Source organism: Lepisma saccharinum, chromosome 3 (genome assembly GCF_977018435.1).
Source record: "Lepisma saccharinum chromosome 3, izLepSacc3.1, whole genome shotgun sequence".
In the NCBI taxonomy this organism is placed as follows: domain Eukaryota; kingdom Metazoa; phylum Arthropoda; class Insecta; order Zygentoma; family Lepismatidae; genus Lepisma; species Lepisma saccharinum.
The window spans coordinates 31,402,754-31,422,543 of NC_139231.1; the positions used below are offsets into that span (position 1 = coordinate 31,402,754).

Genomic DNA, 19,790 nt, shown 5'->3' on the forward strand with positions numbered 1-19,790 from the left:
TTGCCGCTCGGTTCGCCCTCCCCTTCCGCCGGCCCTGCTATGAACTTGGTCACCCATCAAAGCATGGCAATTTTAACACAGAAAACAATATGTATCGCATTAAGCAGCAAAAATGACAGCCTCCTCTATGCAATTTCTACAAGAACACCTGCCGGAGCCAGAGTTGAATTGCTTAGAATTTCCCGAGCTTGGCTATGCAAGGTTTTTGATTTCAACTTCGACAGAACTGGAGGCATTATGGAATTTAACGTTCATTAGCAAACACACACTTTTACATACACACACGCAATACACGCACACAACGTCAAACCGGTCAAATACTTAGTATAAAATAAAAATATGGTGCTTCCAATCCAACAAAACTCACCGCCACTTTACCTGCTTTCCCCTTCCGTGACAGAAATAGTGCTTCATTATTACAGTTGGCAACACTAGTTACTAGCTAGCCAATGAACATGCACTGCATAAAAGAAGCAACGACTACGCCGTGCTATATTGCCACATTGCCGTCCCTGCTGACCGGTGGGAACCGCGAGCTGGAGCGCTGTTCAATTGTTTTCAATGAAGTTTGCGCGAGTGTGTCCAGGAATGGAATGACAATATGGCAACAATAGCGAAGGTTTTCGAGCAGGGTAGAACACGTGATGCTAAGAGAGAGGGAGACGAAACGAAAATTCGTTTCTACGCAACGGCAAATTTACGTGTGTGGCACTCTACCCTGCATAATTTTGAGCCTCCTAAGCCTACTAGATGCTTTTAATCATGGAAGTATTCATTTGATCACAGTTTTTGTTTCAATAGCTCTAGTAATTACTTTCACTTTCTAATGACAAAATTGGCTTTTTATGTGTTGATAATATGTGAATATTTGTAGCATAGATAATATTCACAAGTTAATATACATGTTATGAACACCAGAACACACTTATATATTGAATCATTCATATATTCCCAAGTATATGTACTTTTTGAATTTGATTGGGTGGGCACAGGAATTTTTGGGTGGGCGCTTGCCCACCCGTGCCCACCCCTGTCGCCGTCCCTGTCCTGGACTGGACTTACGGTTTAATGTGGGATCCGAACCAATGTGCCATGTCCCTCCACCCGGTATCTAACCCGGAACCCCATTGATTACAAGGCAACGACGCTACCACTGCGCCATCGGGGAGGCCCGATCAAGGCTGTGTCCGAAAGCAGCAAGACCATACTTGAAGCGAGCATACTTCGAGAGCATACTCGCAGTGCGGTCTTGAAGCCTGGAAGCGGAAAGCTTTCGAACTGCACTTCGACTGCAGCGCCAGCACAAGTGAGGAATGCAACAAAAGTTGCTTTAAAACTAAAATTATCAAACATCGACTGTATGTGCCACTCTTGTTTTCCGTGAACAACACACACATGACTCGGCGTGCAGTTTATATAATACAGCACGTTATTAATTATAGAAATATGAAAGAAAATTGCTCTTTCAAATTAATTTTCACACATTCCGCAACATGGTTTACGATCGCGGAAAAAGAAATTGTTTTCTCACTTTTAAACACTTCTCACTATAGAAGAAAGAAACCACGCACATATGAATAAAACCAATAAATAAAATTACATAGTATTTTAAAAACTTGTTTACTTACATTTCCACACAATGGAAGAACCACAACTACCAGCTGATTGACTTCCGACGTCCATTTTTTTAACAAATGAAAAGCAAGCACAGATCGCAAGTGTGCATCGCTCGTGTCCTCTGGTCTTGTACACTCGTTTGCTTGGCGCTTTCGAACTGCACTAGGTGACGTCACTTCCGTCAAGACTGTACTTCAAGTATGTACTTTGTACCTTTTGGACACAGCCTAAGTCCCGACTATTCGGGATCCCGCACACATCACTAAAAAATTTCAAGTGATCCATTTTGTATCCGATCTTTATGTGGAATTGCTCATTAATGTCGTTATTAGTTGCGAGACCACACGAAAATGGTTGAAAGGATAAACAAATGATATGCGCGTATCGTATCATCATTGATTCGTTGTTTCAAACAATCCTGTCCCATGTGGTAACACCACAGATTAGTAACACCATAGTATCAAGTTTGTGATGTCCATGAAACGAGTATCGAATATATTCAATAGGAGATTTGTACGATATGGTGTTCCATTTATGCTATTAATTGTCGGTGGATCATTTGGGCTGCAGGAATTTGCGCAATTGAGGTAGTTCCGTTTCATCGATGAATTGTGTTACGATAATAAATTATAAGATAACTTCATGAATCTTCTTCTGTACATACATATTTTTGTTACATCGCACGTGTTTGTAAAGCTGAATGAAGCACACCCTGTCATTAAATTCAGACTTTAAATTGTGATAAATTAATATAAAATGTGGAAAATGTAATATACTGGAATACTGTTGAAATTACAACAATCTTGATGCTGAACGTAAGCTACAAATTCCTTTTGGTGAATTACTTTTTATTCGTCAATAACCTCTACAAAATGAAACTGTTGAGAGTTGTTTTCGAAGCGAGAGGGTGCTGATTACGAATATGCAATCCATTTCCATCACGTCAGATTTTTTCACAAATTGTAGAATAAAATTCCAAATGTCGATGTTGACATACGCTATTTTCATAAATTAGAAATATCATTGGTGAAACATAACTCGTGTCCGTTTCTACCTTTTCGTCTGAAAGCTCCAAAAATCAGATTTCCTCGTATACCAATGTCCAACAGCACTGTTGTATTCCAACGATCCTAAAAACGACGCTCCATGTCACAGATTTGTTCTTCACTTACTTGACCCACGTTAGCAGAAAATTGTCTAAATGCGAATGCAAAAAAATAGTTCTTGGGTTCAGTGTCCCTGCTACTAGATGATGGGTCTGTATACAATAGTTCTTCTGGTGGGTGAGACACTGCAATATCAGGGTCTGTACAGGTCGTAAAGCTGTTGGCAAGTGAGAATATGATATACCTCATTTGTTTTTAGTATTAAAACTTTTAACATCACATGTACAGAAATAACAGTCAATACTATGGTATCTTTATTTCATGCCATACCATTGGCACTACATTTTGTTTGAGGTGAAACTACGATGTACAGCAAAAGTAACTTCGGTAACAGTTCTTTATATCGGAGACACATTTCTTCATTTTTACACAAGAAACTACTGTACCAGTTTCATAGATCGGAGACGCATTAAAATCGGATATTTTGTGTTTCGCATGGTTCGTACTTACCAATTGTGTATTGCGGAACATAGCTCAAGGTGCCATTATGCTTTTTACACAAAAACAAACTCAATTTTTCACATTCTGAGTGCGCTTTTTTTATTCCTTTCTTCGCTTCCGGAACACACAATATGGCGGGCACATCTTGACTCACATTGTGGGTATGCAGTGTTTCAACCTTTTTGAACGAAAAATACCTACTATCGTGTTCGTCACCGGTGGAAATTATACATTATGCACGGGTAGCTGACGGATATCCCCACAAACCATTCACAGATAGCCCCACGAACCATTTCCGATAAGGTTATGTTAGGTTTGGTTACGTTAGGCAAGCATAGTAAAAAAAAAAGGGGGAGGGGGGTTTGAAACCCTGACAGGGGCTTACGTCATCAAACTTTTGCAGCATCTGGTTGTCGTAGGGCAAACAAATGAAAGCAATGGCAATTGTGCGTCGGTGAGATATTTCTCTTGAAAAATACACAATTTCTTGGTCAAATATATTCCATGATGAAAGAAAATACCTTGAACATTGTAAACCTTGGAGAAACTCATTTCCGTAAGTAGTTTCTTGTGTAAAATTAAAGAAATGTCTCTCTGATGTATGAAACTGTTACCGAACAAGTGCCAATGTTTTCGCTACGTGAACCGGATGCTGCATATGTTTGGACGTAACCCCTTGTCAGTGTTTCAAACACCCTTTTTTTTTAAACTATGCTTGCCTAAACTAACCTTATCGGAAATGGTTCGTGAGGCTATCCGTCAGCTACCTGTGCATAATATACAATTTGCGCATGTGACGAACACGATAGTAGGTATTTTCGGTGAAGAAGGTTGGAAACACTGCATACCTACAACACTAGTCAACCTCTGCCCGCCATATTGTGTCTTATGGAAGCGAAAAAAGAACAACAAAAAGTACTCTCTATGTGAAAAATTGTGTTGTTTTTTTTGTGTAAAAAGCATAATGGCACCTTGAACTATGTTTCACAATACACAATTGGTAAGTACAAACAATGCGAAACACAAAATAACTGATTTTAATGTGTCTCCGATATAACGAACTGTTACCGTAACTTCATTTCCAGATTCACTGTGTCAAATTCATTAAGAAAACGTTCACAGTTTCCAAACAGCAAAATGATTATACACTTGTCGGTAAACATATATTTCGGTTACATGGTTTGTACACCTGGGTCAGGCAGACCCTACCATTATATTCTATTTTTGGGTTATTATAAATTATTATAATTTAGAGAATATGCTAGAATACTGTTGAAGTGACAATAATGTTAATATTGAATGTAAGGTATAAATTACTTTTTATTCATCAATAATTAAATAACAGAAATGTAAATTTCAGTACACAGAAAATGGTAACTCACTCCGACACCCAGGTCTCACTGACCCTGGGTGATGGGACATAAAGTTATATGAATCACACTGGTTATATTTCAATCTTCCAAATGTTGCACTCATGTTTGTTTACACATCTGACTCCAAATTGAATGTACATACATGCAAAATGACCTTCATTGTCTATGTCTATTACACATGTGCACAGAAAGATAATATTGGTACTGGATTAGGGAGACCCTGGTGTAGAGACGGATGGTTAAAATTATCGCCAAATGCTTCTATGAGATGAAGCACCAGAGATCATTGCAAATTTCTTGAATGTTTCACTTGAGCAGAACAGAAAATTAATAAGTGGTGGTGGCATTGTCTTTTATTCTGAAAGGAATGTGATGTACCATCGTTACTTATTTTAACCCTTTTTTTTTTTACTTTTACATTTGAAGAAATGTGCCAGTATATCATTGCTTTTCACCAGAAAGAAAAACAACAGGGTAAAAGTTGCCTATCGGCCGAACGGATTTCTTCATTTTTACACAAGAAAGTACTTACTGGAATGAGTTTTTCTAGCATTTGGATACTTCGTGGAGATATTTTCTGTCATCGTAGAATCTGCTGGAGCGGTAAATCATGTGTTTTTCACGATATTACTATGTTTGCCTAACCTAACTGAACCTAACCTAACCTTGCCGTGAATGGTTTGTGGGGCTATTTATGAATGGTTCATGGGGCTATTTATAAATGGTTTTTGGGCCTATCGTGAATGGTTCGTGGGGCTATTATTGACATTATTTTCGTCACAAAATGTCAGAAAAGCAATATTTCACCTTAAAGAATATTTTGCAATGCACAATAGGTAAGTACAAATGTAAAAAGTGACTAAATAAACAAGTGAGAGGTGTTTGGCCGATGGCAACATTTAATAACAGTTCACAGGTAGTGAGTGAACCTAGTTCTTGTGTGATTTTCACCCAGTCTCGTGATTGTCATGGAGATTTTTTTTGTAAAACCTGCACATTCTCTTGTAAGATATTTATAATTGCACACCATTTTAGGTTAGGTAGTTAGATTCTGTATCAAAAGTAAAAAAAAAATAATACAGTATGGCCGGAAAAGAAATATACCAAAAGTTGGCAACATTGTATGCAGTGGGTAACAGCGGAGAAGCAGGGAAGCGAAGAAGTATACCGAAATACATACTGTTTTCTTTATTTGTTAGATGTTAATTTTGGTTGGTTAGGTTAGGTAACTTTTAATGAACATGAAAACATGAAACATATATCAACACAGCTGAACAGACCTAACGGCTAAGTTACTGTACATATTCCAAATGTTCTCCGTCCAACACCAAACATTTCTCGTAATGACACTGAAAATTGCTAAACATCGCTGCAGTTGAGTCCCATGTGACTGAATGCAATACATGCATGATATTCGTTTTCAACCAATCAATATCATGAGGCACTGGATCACGGTAGACAAGCTCCTTCAACATCTCCCACAAATATGCATCAGGCGGGGTGAGAATACGCATCAGGCGGGGTGAGATCAGGTGAGTTGGCAGGGAATGGGTAATCCATTCGCCGTGAGATGATGCACTGCTGAAGTGACGCTGCAGAAGCTGTAGGGATTCCCGGACAGTGTGTGGTGTTGCTCCGTCCTGCAGAAACCATTGTGTGTTGATTGATTTGCTTCATTTTACTTTGCCTTTGTGCCACTTTTGGCTAATTTGCGAAGATGGGGATGAGTGATGATATGATGAAATTGATGAATGACACAACATCTATGCCTAGACCAGGATTTGAACCCCGGACCCCTGGCATCTGCTAACCACTCCTCCATGGGGGCCGGCCCATTGTGTATTAAAGCACAGATTTCGAGCCCAACAAAAACACTTCAGATCAAACAAACAAACCTTGAGACAACCAGGTCTCTGTACCTCTCTTGATTAACGTTAAGTCGATTGCCAGGGTCCTTCATAAAGTAGGGACCAGTTATGCCATGACCGGAGATGGCACACCACACATTAACCATTTGTGGGTGCAAAGGTCGTGCTATCACATCAGTAGGTCGTTTAAATCCCAGAAATCGTATCGTTTGTTTGTTCACATAACCATCCAGGGTAATTGTTTATTCATGTGACCATCCAGGGTAATGTGGCATTCATCTGAAAACCAGACATTGGCAAGGAAATTTTCTTCTTCGTACACATTGGCCAATGTATGGGCACAAAATAGACGCCGTGCATTCTTGTCTACATCTTTTAAGAGATGACACACCTGCATACGATATGAAAAAGCTCCCAGTTCATGGACAAGTGTCTGCACGTATGTTCTCTTCATACCCAGCACTGACACAGCACTGACCCTGTTTGACGAAATTTTGCCACTAGCAAGAAAACTGTGTGCTTTGTTGGAGGGGGTTTCCAGAACTGTTGCTCTAATAAGTTCAGCACCTGTTTCACACTAGGTCCATAACTAAGGCCTCTTATGTATGAGCAGAAATAATGCTCCACAACAAAGGCCTTTTCTCGAATAGTCAAGGTCATTACGACCTGCCGTTCACCACACCTGTTCGCTACGAGCAACAGGCTTCAGCTGAAGCTTTGCTTCCCTGCGTCTCCACTGTTACCGACTGTGTACAATGTTGCCAACTTTCAGTATACTTCTTTTCCGGTCATACTGTAAATATGTGAAGAAGTAAGTAATGCCAGCAAGAAATTTCCATACTACGTAGGGGAGATAGGTTAAATAAGAAAAATGTTGGTGAAAATAGCTCAAGGTACTATTGGCGACCCAACTTAACAGTTCCGTATGGGCTCTTATTTTTGTGATCACCACCCCAAAACAAGAGTGTTGTTACCACATAGGAAAATCGTTAACATTCGAAGAGAAAATAATAAATATACAATAATCAAAGAGAATGTAAGATTTTGAAGGTCTACATCTTCTTTTACAATTCAGACCATCCAATCAAGGCATATTCTTTTCTTGTGTTTACCAATTTGGGGTTTAAAAATAACAGCTGTTGCCATTTGCTGCAAACACGTGTTGGGCATAGTTCGTCAATACCCTCCCTTGGGCGTAAAGTAGTTTGTTTTTTGTGTGTGCATTCTCATTGAGTAGTTTTTGAAGGAGTTAATTTTTATTATACAGTCAATGCGTGTACCATGTGACAACACTGAACTCTTTAAGTGTGGCTACCCAATAGTCTCACCATCTGGTGACAGTAGCTGCACCTCCAAAAAAGACACTGTGTGTTGATGGTATTGCTCATACAAAATATATATATTTTCCCATACTTACTGTACTCTTTTTGAGAGCATATTTATTTAGAAGTACCAAAACCATACTTTACCTTGGAAAATCTACTTCAAGGCAGATAAAGAAATCTATTTTTTTTTTAAAAAAAAACTCTTAAAATTGCTTGTATGGTTTTTGGCACCATACATATAGAAATATGAAATATGTTTTTATAGAAAGGCTTTTTCTAGTAAATTCCCCTGTAAAATATTTGAACAGTTTCATTAAAGCAAATAAAACAAATACATGTAAATATACATATTTTGATTAAAGCAAATAAAAAATTATATGTAAATATACATATTTTCTACACATATGAACCTACATACTACACATATGAACCTACTATGGAAATGTTCGTTGAAATATAATAATTTCAGTAACTTTTCTTCCAGTGAAAATGAAACATTCGGGATATACAATTGTAACTTAAAATATTTTCTCTAGTCTTTGTAGCTGATTTTTGGTGATTTTTTTTTTACGATAGTTTGCAAAATATCAGTTTGTTTACAGTTTAATGATAATGACATTATTTGCGGTTTAACATGATTAGTATTTTGTATATTATTCTACACAAAATGTTTGCTATTTTTGCCTATAAAAATTATTGAATTTTAAATCAAGAGAAATTTTAGTGTTTTTACATTTTACATATTAAATTTCCTTTCGTATGAGCTTCACACCATCAGTGCATGTATCTTGTTTCCTTTATTTTCCTTTCTTAGAGCCTAATAAACACCATTAAATGATTACGACATATATGTTCTTTCACCAAAGTGATTCTGATATCTACAAAATCCTTATGTACATTATTCTATAAATTATTTATTTAATGTGATTTAAATCGCGATTGAAATCAACCTGATTTAAATCAATCCACCTTGACCTACTTACTAGAAAATTGTAAGCACCAAATATGAAATCAATGAAAAATCAGTTCTGTAGCACCATAATTTAAAATATCTAAAGTAGAGTAAATTTTCGTGATTTTGTATGCACAAAATCATTGACTAATTTTGCTATTGCATTGTCAATGTGATTATATGTTATTAGATAATATTTTGTTGGTGTGTGTGTGTGTGTGTGCTTGCGTGCTCCTGCAAAAAAGAAGGGGCTGATCGGGCTACAGCAGATCCTCCCAAAATTTTGAGAATCTCAAAATTATCAAATGAATGTAGTAAAAGACTGGGGAAAGTCCAAGGTTGTAACTGTAAACTCCCCACTTAAAACTACCCTCGATTACCATTTTTGTCTTTGTACAACTTGAATAACAAATTACGAAATATTTTTATAGCGCATGCCCCTGCCCTAGAATGCACCTAGATAATGCTCACATTCACAATTTCAGCCCCTTCCGAAAAAAATCCTGCATATGCCAGTGACTATAATTAATTCATCTTATGTTATGTGGATATTGTCTTCATGTTACCAAATTTATATCATTACAGATATAAGTTTACAAGACACGAGACTTTATCCCCAGAAGAATTGGAAAAGCATGGGGTTAAAATGAAGAAGAAGGGTGAAGTAACCCTAGAATCAGAGTTTGAAAAGTTGAAAAAGGTAAGCAGTCTTGGAAGTGGGATTGTAAATTAGCAAGCTTCAAAATGCAAATACTTCTCAAATTATGAAGTAATTTTTATTGCTGTTTTCTAAAACTTATATATTTTGCCTACTTTGTTGCTTTGAATATTTTTGTAGACAGTAATAGTACCAATACTGTAGTCAAAAGCAAACCGGCTCAAATTCCAATTGTGTAATCCCAATATTGCCGTAATGCACGTGTTTTATTCTTGAACCATATTTCATACAGTTTATAAGCACATACTGAATACGGTATGCAACATTCTTATTTGTACACACGGATTTTCAAAGAAAATGCTTTAATATCTGAAAGGAAATACACTCTTTTGAAATTGTTTCTTTACAATTCAATAACTAATATCATTAGGAACATAAAATCTTTCCCAAATTCTGTATAACCAATGACAATAATAAATTAAATGAAACTGAAAGAGAAACGTGCCATTTTTTGTACAACTTTTCTATTCGTACACTTAATAATATAACAGAAAAACATATATTCAGAGCAAATTGACTGACAGTTCTAATACTTTGATGCGTATCCTTTGGCTTTAATTACTGATTGACACCTGTTCATAGAATTAACCAGTTTCCGACATGTTTCAGAGCTTATTTTATTCCACTCGGCTTGCACAACAGTTTTCAACTCTTGTTTGGACTTGACGCCTGCTTTATGGACTCACCTCTTCGAAATTGCCCATAAATGCTCAATGGGATTTAAGTCTGGGCTTTGAGCTGGTGTTTGTAGTAGTTTGGGCACATTCCATATTAGCCAATTCATGTTAACTCGTGCCTTATGCTTACTGTCATTGTCTTGTTGGAATCTGTAGATAGGGGGCATGTCCATTTTTTGTGCACTCTGCTTTACATTTTTCTTCAATATGTCCAAATAGACATATGCATCCATGATACCATCAATAAACTGGATGGTACCAACACCTTTGGAGGACATACAGCCCCAAATCATTAATGACCCACCACAGTGTTTAACTGTTGGAACTCTGTTAATGGGATCACTGTCTTTATTTGATTTTCTCCAGACCTATTTATCCCATCTGACCCGTATATATTAATCTTGAACTCGTCTGACCATATGACACTATCCCAAAATTCCTGGTCCTTGTTGATGTGCTCTTTCACGAATGAAAGTCTATTCCTGCGATTCACCTTATTTACATACGGCCTCTTTCGTGGTATTCTGTCATGATATCCATGCTTCCACAAGGCACGTCGGACAGTTTGATTGGACATCATCTTGCCAGCAACATTTTCTACTAACGATCGTAACCGAGGAACACTTAGTCGGGGGTTTTCTCGCACTCTTTTTAAAAGAAGGCGTTCATCACGTTTATTCAACAGTCTCTCTTTTGGTTTTCTAGACACATTCTGTGTTGAACCTTCCTCTCTAAATTTGTTTACTATGTATTGAACTGTGGAGTGTGATTTATTGACTGTTTGTCCAATGTTTCTTAACGAATAACCTCTAAGGGCCAAATTTATAATAACATCCTTCAGATCGGAACTAACTTCCTTCACCTTGCCCATTTCGAACACGTTGATAGATAGACGAAAGGCCTACAACAATACCTACGCCAGCATTCCGCTTGACGGGGAGCGTACCTGCATGTTCAAACTTGTTACGAAGTTGCAAACTGCATGAAATTCCCCGAATAGCGGTGGCGCTGTATGCAAGGAAGATTGAAACTCTTGCCTGTACGAATAACAATGTTGCATGAAACAGCGTGTTTTTCTCTTTCACACAAATTATATGCACTGTTTATACACTTTGAATATACATTTTTATTGACATTTGTTGGTGAAACCTTCATTAACATTAATTTCCAGATACATATGAAAATGATTATATTTACTAGTAGATATGACATTTTTCCCTCGGAAATTCTATGTGTATGAATAACAATGTTACATACTGTAGCTTTCCTGATTACTTGTGTTTTTGTACAGATTTGATTATTTGCATGAAGGCAAGTCATGTTTGGTTCTCTTAGCATTAATATTATGCTTGTATGTGCTTATTGTGCATCTACTGAGACACATCTATACATTATAAGTAGGTTAGGATTGTTAGGTTTGATTGGCTTAGTATTTTTACCTTTTCCTTCATGTTTAGCACTTGTAACAAATCTTTGCAGACAGCATTGACTTGTGAGTATAGCAACACATACAATTTACTGTCCACGACATAGTTCTTCACAAGTAAAGACTTCCTGCATTTTTAAAATAGACAAATTGGTTATCCAAAATTCAAACTTGCTTCCACAGTCGTTATCAGTATTCTAAACGTCTTTCTCATCTCTGTACAAGTTGCAAAAGATCATTACACATTTGAACTGTGGCCAATGAACCAATGAAGTTTTAATAATTGAGGTATATACATTAATTTTGTACAAATGTATAGTTTTATAACATTATTTAAAATATTTAAACATTGTCAATATGTATTATATAGAAATGTAAGTGAGAAATGTTTGCTTGACAAGAACTGAACCCAGGTCTTTCGCATACTGTTTTGATGCTCTAGAGCAATGGAATGGTATGCCAGAGACTGATGTGCGAATCCTCGTTAAGCTTGCATTTTTGTTTAAAATTTTGCAGTACATCAATGTGTGCCAATTGGTAAGGTTGTTAATATATGTTACTAATTTTCATTATTCCTTATTAGATCGATATTGATACATGGGAAAACAAAAGAGGACCAAGACCATGGGAAGAAGAAACAATGCAAGAACTTAGAGAGAGACAAGCCAATAAAGCTAAGAGCACAGTATAAATAAGTTGTATACGAAACATTGAGAAGTATTGTATTGGTGTAACATGGCTCTAGCGAAGTATGGTGATGGATCGAACCAACCAGAGAGCAACAAGCCATACATGCCTTTTTACATTTCCGAATTGTGTGTTTTGAGAACGGTAGAACACTGGACTAACAAGAAAGTCAGAGTGTTGGGATCCGTCTGTGATGTGACGGGCAACGAGTGTTATTTGTCGAGCGTAGCTGAAGGAGGGGGTCCATTTTTTATCAAAATGAAAATGGATTTATTGGAGGTGTTTCCAACCCAGCATTCAATAATTCAGGTTTTTGGAGAAATTGAAGTAGTCTCGGAAGGAACTCCGGTGATACAAGCAAAGGTGAGTAAAAAAATTTCAAGAAAAAAGAAGTTTCTCAAGATTTATTTCCTAAAATCACTTTATATGCTCAGATAGGCTACTCAGGGCTGGACCTGGGACCGGGGGTGGCAGATGAAATGTCCACCATTTGTTTGAGATTTTTTATCACATGAAGAATTGCAGCAATTGTAAATAACAAAGAAAATCTGCTAGCATATACACCATGCCAGACAAAAGAAGATGTACGATGCAAATGTGAGCATCAGCTGTGTTAATTTTTTATTGTGACAGGATCATTTTCAATAGCCATACCAAGCCCGACCCTGTGGCCGAGTGGTTAGCACATCGTGCTGCGATGCCAAGGGTCCCGGGTTCGAATCCCGGTCGGGCTTGGTTGTTTGTGAATGTCCATTCATCAATTTCATCACTCATCCCCATCTTCGCAAATTAGCCAAGAGGCACAAAATGCGAAGTAAAATAAACTAAATCAATCAATAGCCATACCAACACTAAAACTCTTATCAATTTCCACCAATACCAATATTGATGCTTGAACCACTTGTAACAATTAAAAGTGGTTCAAAATATTGATAAATATTAGTGGGTGAGTGTACCACTCCAGTTGTAAGCATAAATTTACCACAGTTTTGCATTAAAATATTCAAACATTACATCAGAATATAAAGAAAATACCAGTTATAGTAATCACAAATACAGTTTTATCACATAGTACATCCAGGATGTTTTATTACCAAAATTATTAGAGTTATATTAACACACTCAACGAACATGTGCACAGTAGGTTCATATATACAGTGTCAGAAAGAGAAAAATGTATATTTACATATAATTCTTTATTTGCTTTAATGAAACTGGTCAAATATTTTACAGGGCCGTTTACTAGAAAAAGCCTTTCTGAAAAAAAAAGTATCTAAATGGATCGTGCCAAAAAACGATACAAGCAATTTTAAGCGTGTTTTAACAAAAATATTTTTGAAATAGAAACCATGATTTTTATCCACCCTGCTTGTATATGTGTTTCACAGGGAGCACCCATTGTGGGCTAAAACATTGACTACTACTGCTATCTGTGCAGAATGAAAATATTTTTTTATTTTACATATTCTATAAATTTGTGTTTTTTTTATTGTATTATTCCATTTCAAAAGTACTTATATGAGTAGGTTAGGTAAGATTACCTTAATATTAGGCCAAGTCTGCTGCCACGCACGTGTCAGCAGTAAGAATAAGCACCAAATTTGCTGCTGCCACGTAATTCGTCTGCTAAGAGGATGTTACAAATCTTAAGAACAGATTAAGAAGAGAGAAATGCAAGTTTATGATTAGTGGGAATGAATGTACAGGTAATTTAGAACCTTTTTCTTCAGAAAGCATTTAGCAATATTATTTTAATGCTAATAGAACGTAACCTAACTACGAGAGCATTTAGGTTTACTATTAGAAGAATGCTGAGGGACCTAATCTTAAAACATTTTTGTGAAAGTAATCGCTACAACTTCACAGTATGTGTTACAGACGTAATTGCATACATAGCATGATAAAATCACGATAAAACAAAGACCGAGTCTACTGCCACGCGCATCTTTTTTAAGGTTCCAGCAGAAAAAGAACGTGGCAGCAGACACTGCCTTAATATTACCATACCTCTTCTTTTGTGCATACTAGCTGATTATCCAGCATTGCCCGGGTGTTTAATGAATTCTAACTATAGCGTAAAATGTAACTAATTTTATTTACAGGTATTTAAAAGTATAAGTACATTATACAAATTATAAAGTAATATCTTTTTCAAATTCATTATAATATAAATTTAACAACAATTTATGAACATCATTCTTAGTTCACCTCCAAGAGTAAGAATAAATAAATTGAACAGCATTGGGAGTGTCACTATTCATCTTAGTGACCCCAAAAACTATGGATTCCACACTAATATTGGTTGTTATCAATTATTTTTACATGTCACCCCCTTCCAACCCCCACCCCTAGGTGTACTTTGGAGTTGATTCATTATAATATAAATTTAACAACAATTTATGAACATCATTTTTAGTTCCACCTCCAAGAGTAAGAATAAATAAATTGAACAGCATTGGCAGAGTCACTATTCATCTTATCGACACCGAAAACTGTGGATTCCACACTAATATAGGTCGTTTTAGATTATTTTTACAAGGTGACCCTCACCCCTAGGAGTGCCAGAGGTGTCTTGGAGTTGAACTGTATTGGGAGTGTCACTATTCATCTTAGCGACCCCGAAAACTATGGATTCCACACTAATATCGGTCGTTTTACATGTCACCCCCAGGGGTGTCTTGGAGTTGAACAGCATTGGGAGTGACACTATTCATCTTAGCGACCCCGAAAGCTATTGATGCCACACTAATAACGGTCGTTTTTTATTAGTTTTACATGTTACGCCCTTCCCACCCCACCCCTAGGGGTGCCAGAGGGGGGTCTTTGAGTTGAACGGCATTGGGAGTGTGACTATTCATCTTAATGACCCCGAAAACTATGGATTCCACACTAATATCAGTCATTTTCGATTATTTTTACATGTCATCCCTTTCGCACCCCCACCCCTAGGGGTGTCTTACCGCCACAGTATTTCTTTCCAGATTGTAAGTCATATGTAGAGACCGGATGTTTAGGCACTAAAAATATATAAAATAGGCAGGCAAATAAGCACTTATAATTTTCAAAATAGGCAGTAAAATAGGCATTAAAATACAAATAGGCAATAAAAAAGGCAATGAAATTTACTCAAAATAATGAAGATAGAAGTACAAAAAGAAATTGGTGTTTAAAAATTATAGAAACATACCTGTACATTCTTTATAGTTGCTTAAAATAAACCAGGAGCTCATCATTAGAGACAGCAGTCCAATATTGTACTTAATAAATCACTGCAAACAGGAGTCACGTCAGCCCAAAATTTTCCATTGTATAATGGCTCCACACAATAGTCTGACAAAATAAATTGTTGGCTACTTCCAACCAGTACGCTAATTATTTAAATATACACTTTATCACTGCACACAGGGTTATTTCAGTTAAAGAATTTACACTATATATTCCACACAGCAGTTCGAACTAAGAACCTGTTTAAATGCATTTCAAGTTTGTACTGTACGGTTTGGCAGTCTCTGAATAAGAAGCACTAATTGCGGTTGCACATCACAACAAGGTATGGCTTCAGGTGATCAACCGACAAGTTATGTCTGCGATCGGACAACACATTTTTTAGAATTGAAAAAGATCTTTCAACCTCCACAGATCTTACCCGACCATACTTAAAGCACGCGAGAACTTGTGGATCTAACTCAGTTTGTATATTTTTACCTTTCAGAACTTGTTGAATTGCCCTTGATTTGTCCAAGTCCCTATTAGCTGCAATAACTCGCTGACATTTCTCACGAACAGCCTGACCTTTAGCACCTGGTACAGCACAAATTTGGTCAACTGCAGAATGAAAACGGTCCATCGAATTTATCAGTGTTTCACTTCTCTCTTCCAGTAATGTTATTGTGTCTGGCAAATTTGAATAATGGGTGGTGACGAATCCTAAGTCGTTTCGCACAACAGAATTGTTCAAAAGAAGCTGTGTTACGCGAATTGATTTTTGCATCATCTCCAGTTAGGGAATTAATTACTTCAGCCACCTTCAGATAGTTGGTCGCGTAATATACTGCAGCAGATATCCAAGTACCCCATCTAGTTAGTATTGGCTATGGAGGCAAAGCAAGTTCAGGGGCTGTTTCATTAAACAAAAGAACTCGGATGCTTTGAGGAATATTTTCTTAGCATTGGAAATTATAATGTCAACTTCGGGAAATGAAACATGAATTTCCTCGGGAGACATGTTATGTGCAGCATAGCAGTTAAAATAATTTTAAGAGCCGTTGCTGCTTTTTTCATATATGGCACTGCATCTGTTACAAACAAAAGCACATCTTCATGCTTAACCACCATCCGGAAATTGTATGCACCGAGTTCACTCATGTCCCAATTTTAAAGAAAATGCCTAAAATATGCAATATCTGGCATTTATGAAATAATATAGGCAATATCGTATGAAATAGGCAAAATAGGCAAAATTAAATTGCCTTTAAATGAAGCTAATCCCTACCCGCAGGCCTTCGCAACATTCGTTTTCATCATATCTCTAACAGGAAAGAATAGGCATTTTGCCTAACATCCGGTCTCTAGTCATACGTGTACCAAGTTTGGTCATCGTGAATGTCACCAATTAGCTTAGCGACTCCAAAAACTATGGATTCGACACTAATCTTGGTCATTTTTGACATATTATTTTTCACCCCATCTCACCCCCCATCCCGTTAGGTGATGTACTCGAAGTGGAACAGCATTAGGAGTGTCACTATTCATCTTAGCGACCCCCCAAAACAATGGATTCCACACTAATATCGGTCGTTTTCAATTATTTTTACATGTCACCCCCCCCCCCCACCCCACACATAGGGGGTACCAGGGGTGTCTTACTCCCACAGTATTTCTTTCGAGATTGCAAGTGATACATGTTCCAAGTTTGGTTTAAATCGCTCCATGCGTTAAGAGAGTTATGCTGGAAGAAACACACATACACACTTGCCAAAAAGTGCATGAACCAACGGATCCACTTTCTACAAACTTAAATTGTTGGTTCGAAAGTCTGAAACACTTTCATCTTCTCTTGTAGAAATCAGCCCCTTGAGAATGCAAGTATAACTGTGAAAATAGAATATTGAGAACATTTGTAGAATGGTCAAAAATATTGCAAAATCTGTGAGTGTAATTAAAGTTACCAACCTACTGTATCACATAACTTTGCTGAAGAATGATAATAAGCAGGCATTTTATTTTTCAAATAATAATTCCTGTAACTTATATTTGTATAAGAAGTGAATTTTAACCATGTTTGTGCTGTGAATTTAATCAAAGATTGTGATTGAGAATCAAGTTATAGAACCATTTTAATGTTTACAGTTTTATCGAAGAATGGATGAAGTAGATGCTTATCATTACAACAAGAGTGTAGAAGTTCTACAGAAGTATGTCCCACCCTTTGTAAAACGAGTTAAGGAAAGTGACGGTAGTCAGGAGTGATGCTGTTGTGTATCATGTAGTTTTGCTAATTCACAAATAAAAATGATAGTTGTATGAGTTATAAATAAAGTTGGGGAATATATTACTGTTTAGCTACTGTTTTATTTTGTACGTTAGTTACAATATTACTAAATTTAGATGTAATGACACCAACACTGCAGTATGTAAATTCTACTTTTGTTTCCAAATTAACATTTTAACTTCCAAAAAACTCTATACTTCACCCCCCCCCCCCCCCATGTTTGACAAAGTTGCAACATGTGCCTTATTTAAGAGAAATTCTGATGTCTTTAGAAGAGTCCTTTCTTTTTAATCCCCATTCTCAATTTTGTGTTTGTATAGCCTCCCTAATGGCACAGTGGTAGTGTCGTCGCCTTGTAATCAAGGTGTCCCAGGTTCGATTCCTAGTGGAGGCACATAGTGGTTTGGATCCCACTTTAAACTGTCCCGATTAGCCTTACTGTGCATAAAGTGGACTTAAAACACCAAATCAATCAATCAATTTTGTGTTTGCACACATTGAGGCTTTTTTTTATGGTACAAGAATCTTTGATGCATATCATTCAGTTATAATTTTTTATTAGTTCATGAAATACAATGCATTAAAAAGCAACATTCACAAGATTTCTAGATCTGCTCTAAAAATGTGATTAAAATGAACGATGTCTGCAGTTTATATCTGCCAGAAGTCGTCTCCCAAACGATATAATGTGGAAACTTTCTATGAGCAAACACAGCAACTGATGTGTTACCTGTTCCTTCCTAAAGTTGGAAAAATAATTTGTTTCATTGGGTTCACGAGGCTAGGTATTTTCATTCAAATTTGTTACGACTTGAGGAACATGCCTTTAGAATGCTTCAGAAATAGGAAAAAACACCCTCTTCTATTGAAGTGGGAAAAAAATTGTGAGCATTAAAAATTTATTTCTGTGCAGAAGTATAGATTAGAGTGAAGCAATATTGTAATTCACAACTTAATGGATTTTTACAGTAGCAAAATACAGTTAAAGGGTAGTGAAATATGTTATAATACCAGGGGGGTTACAGTGGTGGTCAAGCTCATTTTACTCCCCTCCTTGTGATCTAATTTCTTATTATTCCACTCCGAAATTTGTCATTGAATATGTGTGTTATATTTGATTACTTCCAAAAATGTTTCAATTTTATGCGTTGACAATATGGTAGCCTTATTTTAGTTTCATGGATTTTTTGGATTCATCTGGGTCATTTCTCTGGAACTAGCAAAAAGGTAAAGAAAATGAACGCAGATAAAAATTCAGGCCAATATTGGAGTTGACCAGCCATGTCATCATCATACTTGAAACTTTTTCTGGACGTTTTTAGCAATGTTTTAAGCTAATTCTTATGCCCTAAGAAAACATCCAAATCCCAAAATTTGGAAAACTAAGACAAACCAGTTTTAATATTACAGTTTAACTAACACTCTCGTCTGACTACCATGTGAGAGACTCTGGTTCGATCCCTGGCAGGGAAGAACTGGGATTTTTTACCACCTGTTCCAGCAGCTCCGGCATCCACCCAGCATCATATAAAGTGGATACCTGGAGGAAACTGGGGGGGGGGTAAAGGCAGCCACGGGCATGGTGATGATCACATCACCCCCAAGGGGCGTGATCAAGAATGTGGGGCCCTAACTCCACACCCCTATATGCCTTCATGGCATGATGCAAAGCACAGGGGAACACTTTACTTTTTTTTTTTACTCAACTAACACACTGTAACAAAATAAATTCAAGGGTTATAAAAAATGTAGTGGCTACACTGTTAGGAGACATGGTGGTACCTCCCAAGTTTTAAGTCCACTTCCTGATCAGAAGGACAATTTAAGACCGGAGATCAGTTTAAAGTGAGATTTGAACCACTTAATCCAGTCCTTGGCCATAAGGCCCGCAGAAATTTTGAGGTGGATGAGTTTTCTCTTTTAATCCTGTTAGGGCATGCCTAATATATTAATATACATAACGTGAGTAAGTCGCGCACGCCTTGAAAATGGGCATGCTTAAAGAAAGGGGAAAATCTTCAGGAGACATCGGGCATCCTGGGCCCAAGG

At 37.0% G+C, this 19,790-nt stretch overlaps 1 protein-coding gene across 2 annotated transcripts; it reads left to right on the plus strand.

Moving 5' to 3' along the window:
- The first annotated feature begins 1,982 nt into the window (after positions 1 to 1,982).
- l(3)neo43 (cytochrome c oxidase assembly protein COX16 homolog l(3)neo43) lies at positions 1,983 to 17,809 on the plus strand. Of its 2 annotated transcripts, XM_083119793.1 has the most exons (4): positions 1,983 to 2,204; positions 9,328 to 9,442; positions 12,147 to 12,613; positions 17,600 to 17,809. In XM_083119793.1, exons 1-3 carry the CDS (start codon positions 2,089 to 2,091, stop codon positions 12,252 to 12,254), a joined length of 339 nt encoding a protein of 112 aa, XP_082975919.1. In that variant the 5' UTR covers positions 1,983 to 2,088; the 3' UTR covers positions 12,255 to 12,613; positions 17,600 to 17,809. The 2 variants fall into 2 exon arrangements, with proteins under 2 accessions (XP_082975919.1, XP_082975918.1); XM_083119792.1 differs by lacking the exons at positions 1,983 to 2,204; positions 9,328 to 9,442 and having other exon boundaries at positions 12,261 to 12,613.
- The last annotated feature ends 1,981 nt before the right edge of the window (positions 17,810 to 19,790 follow it).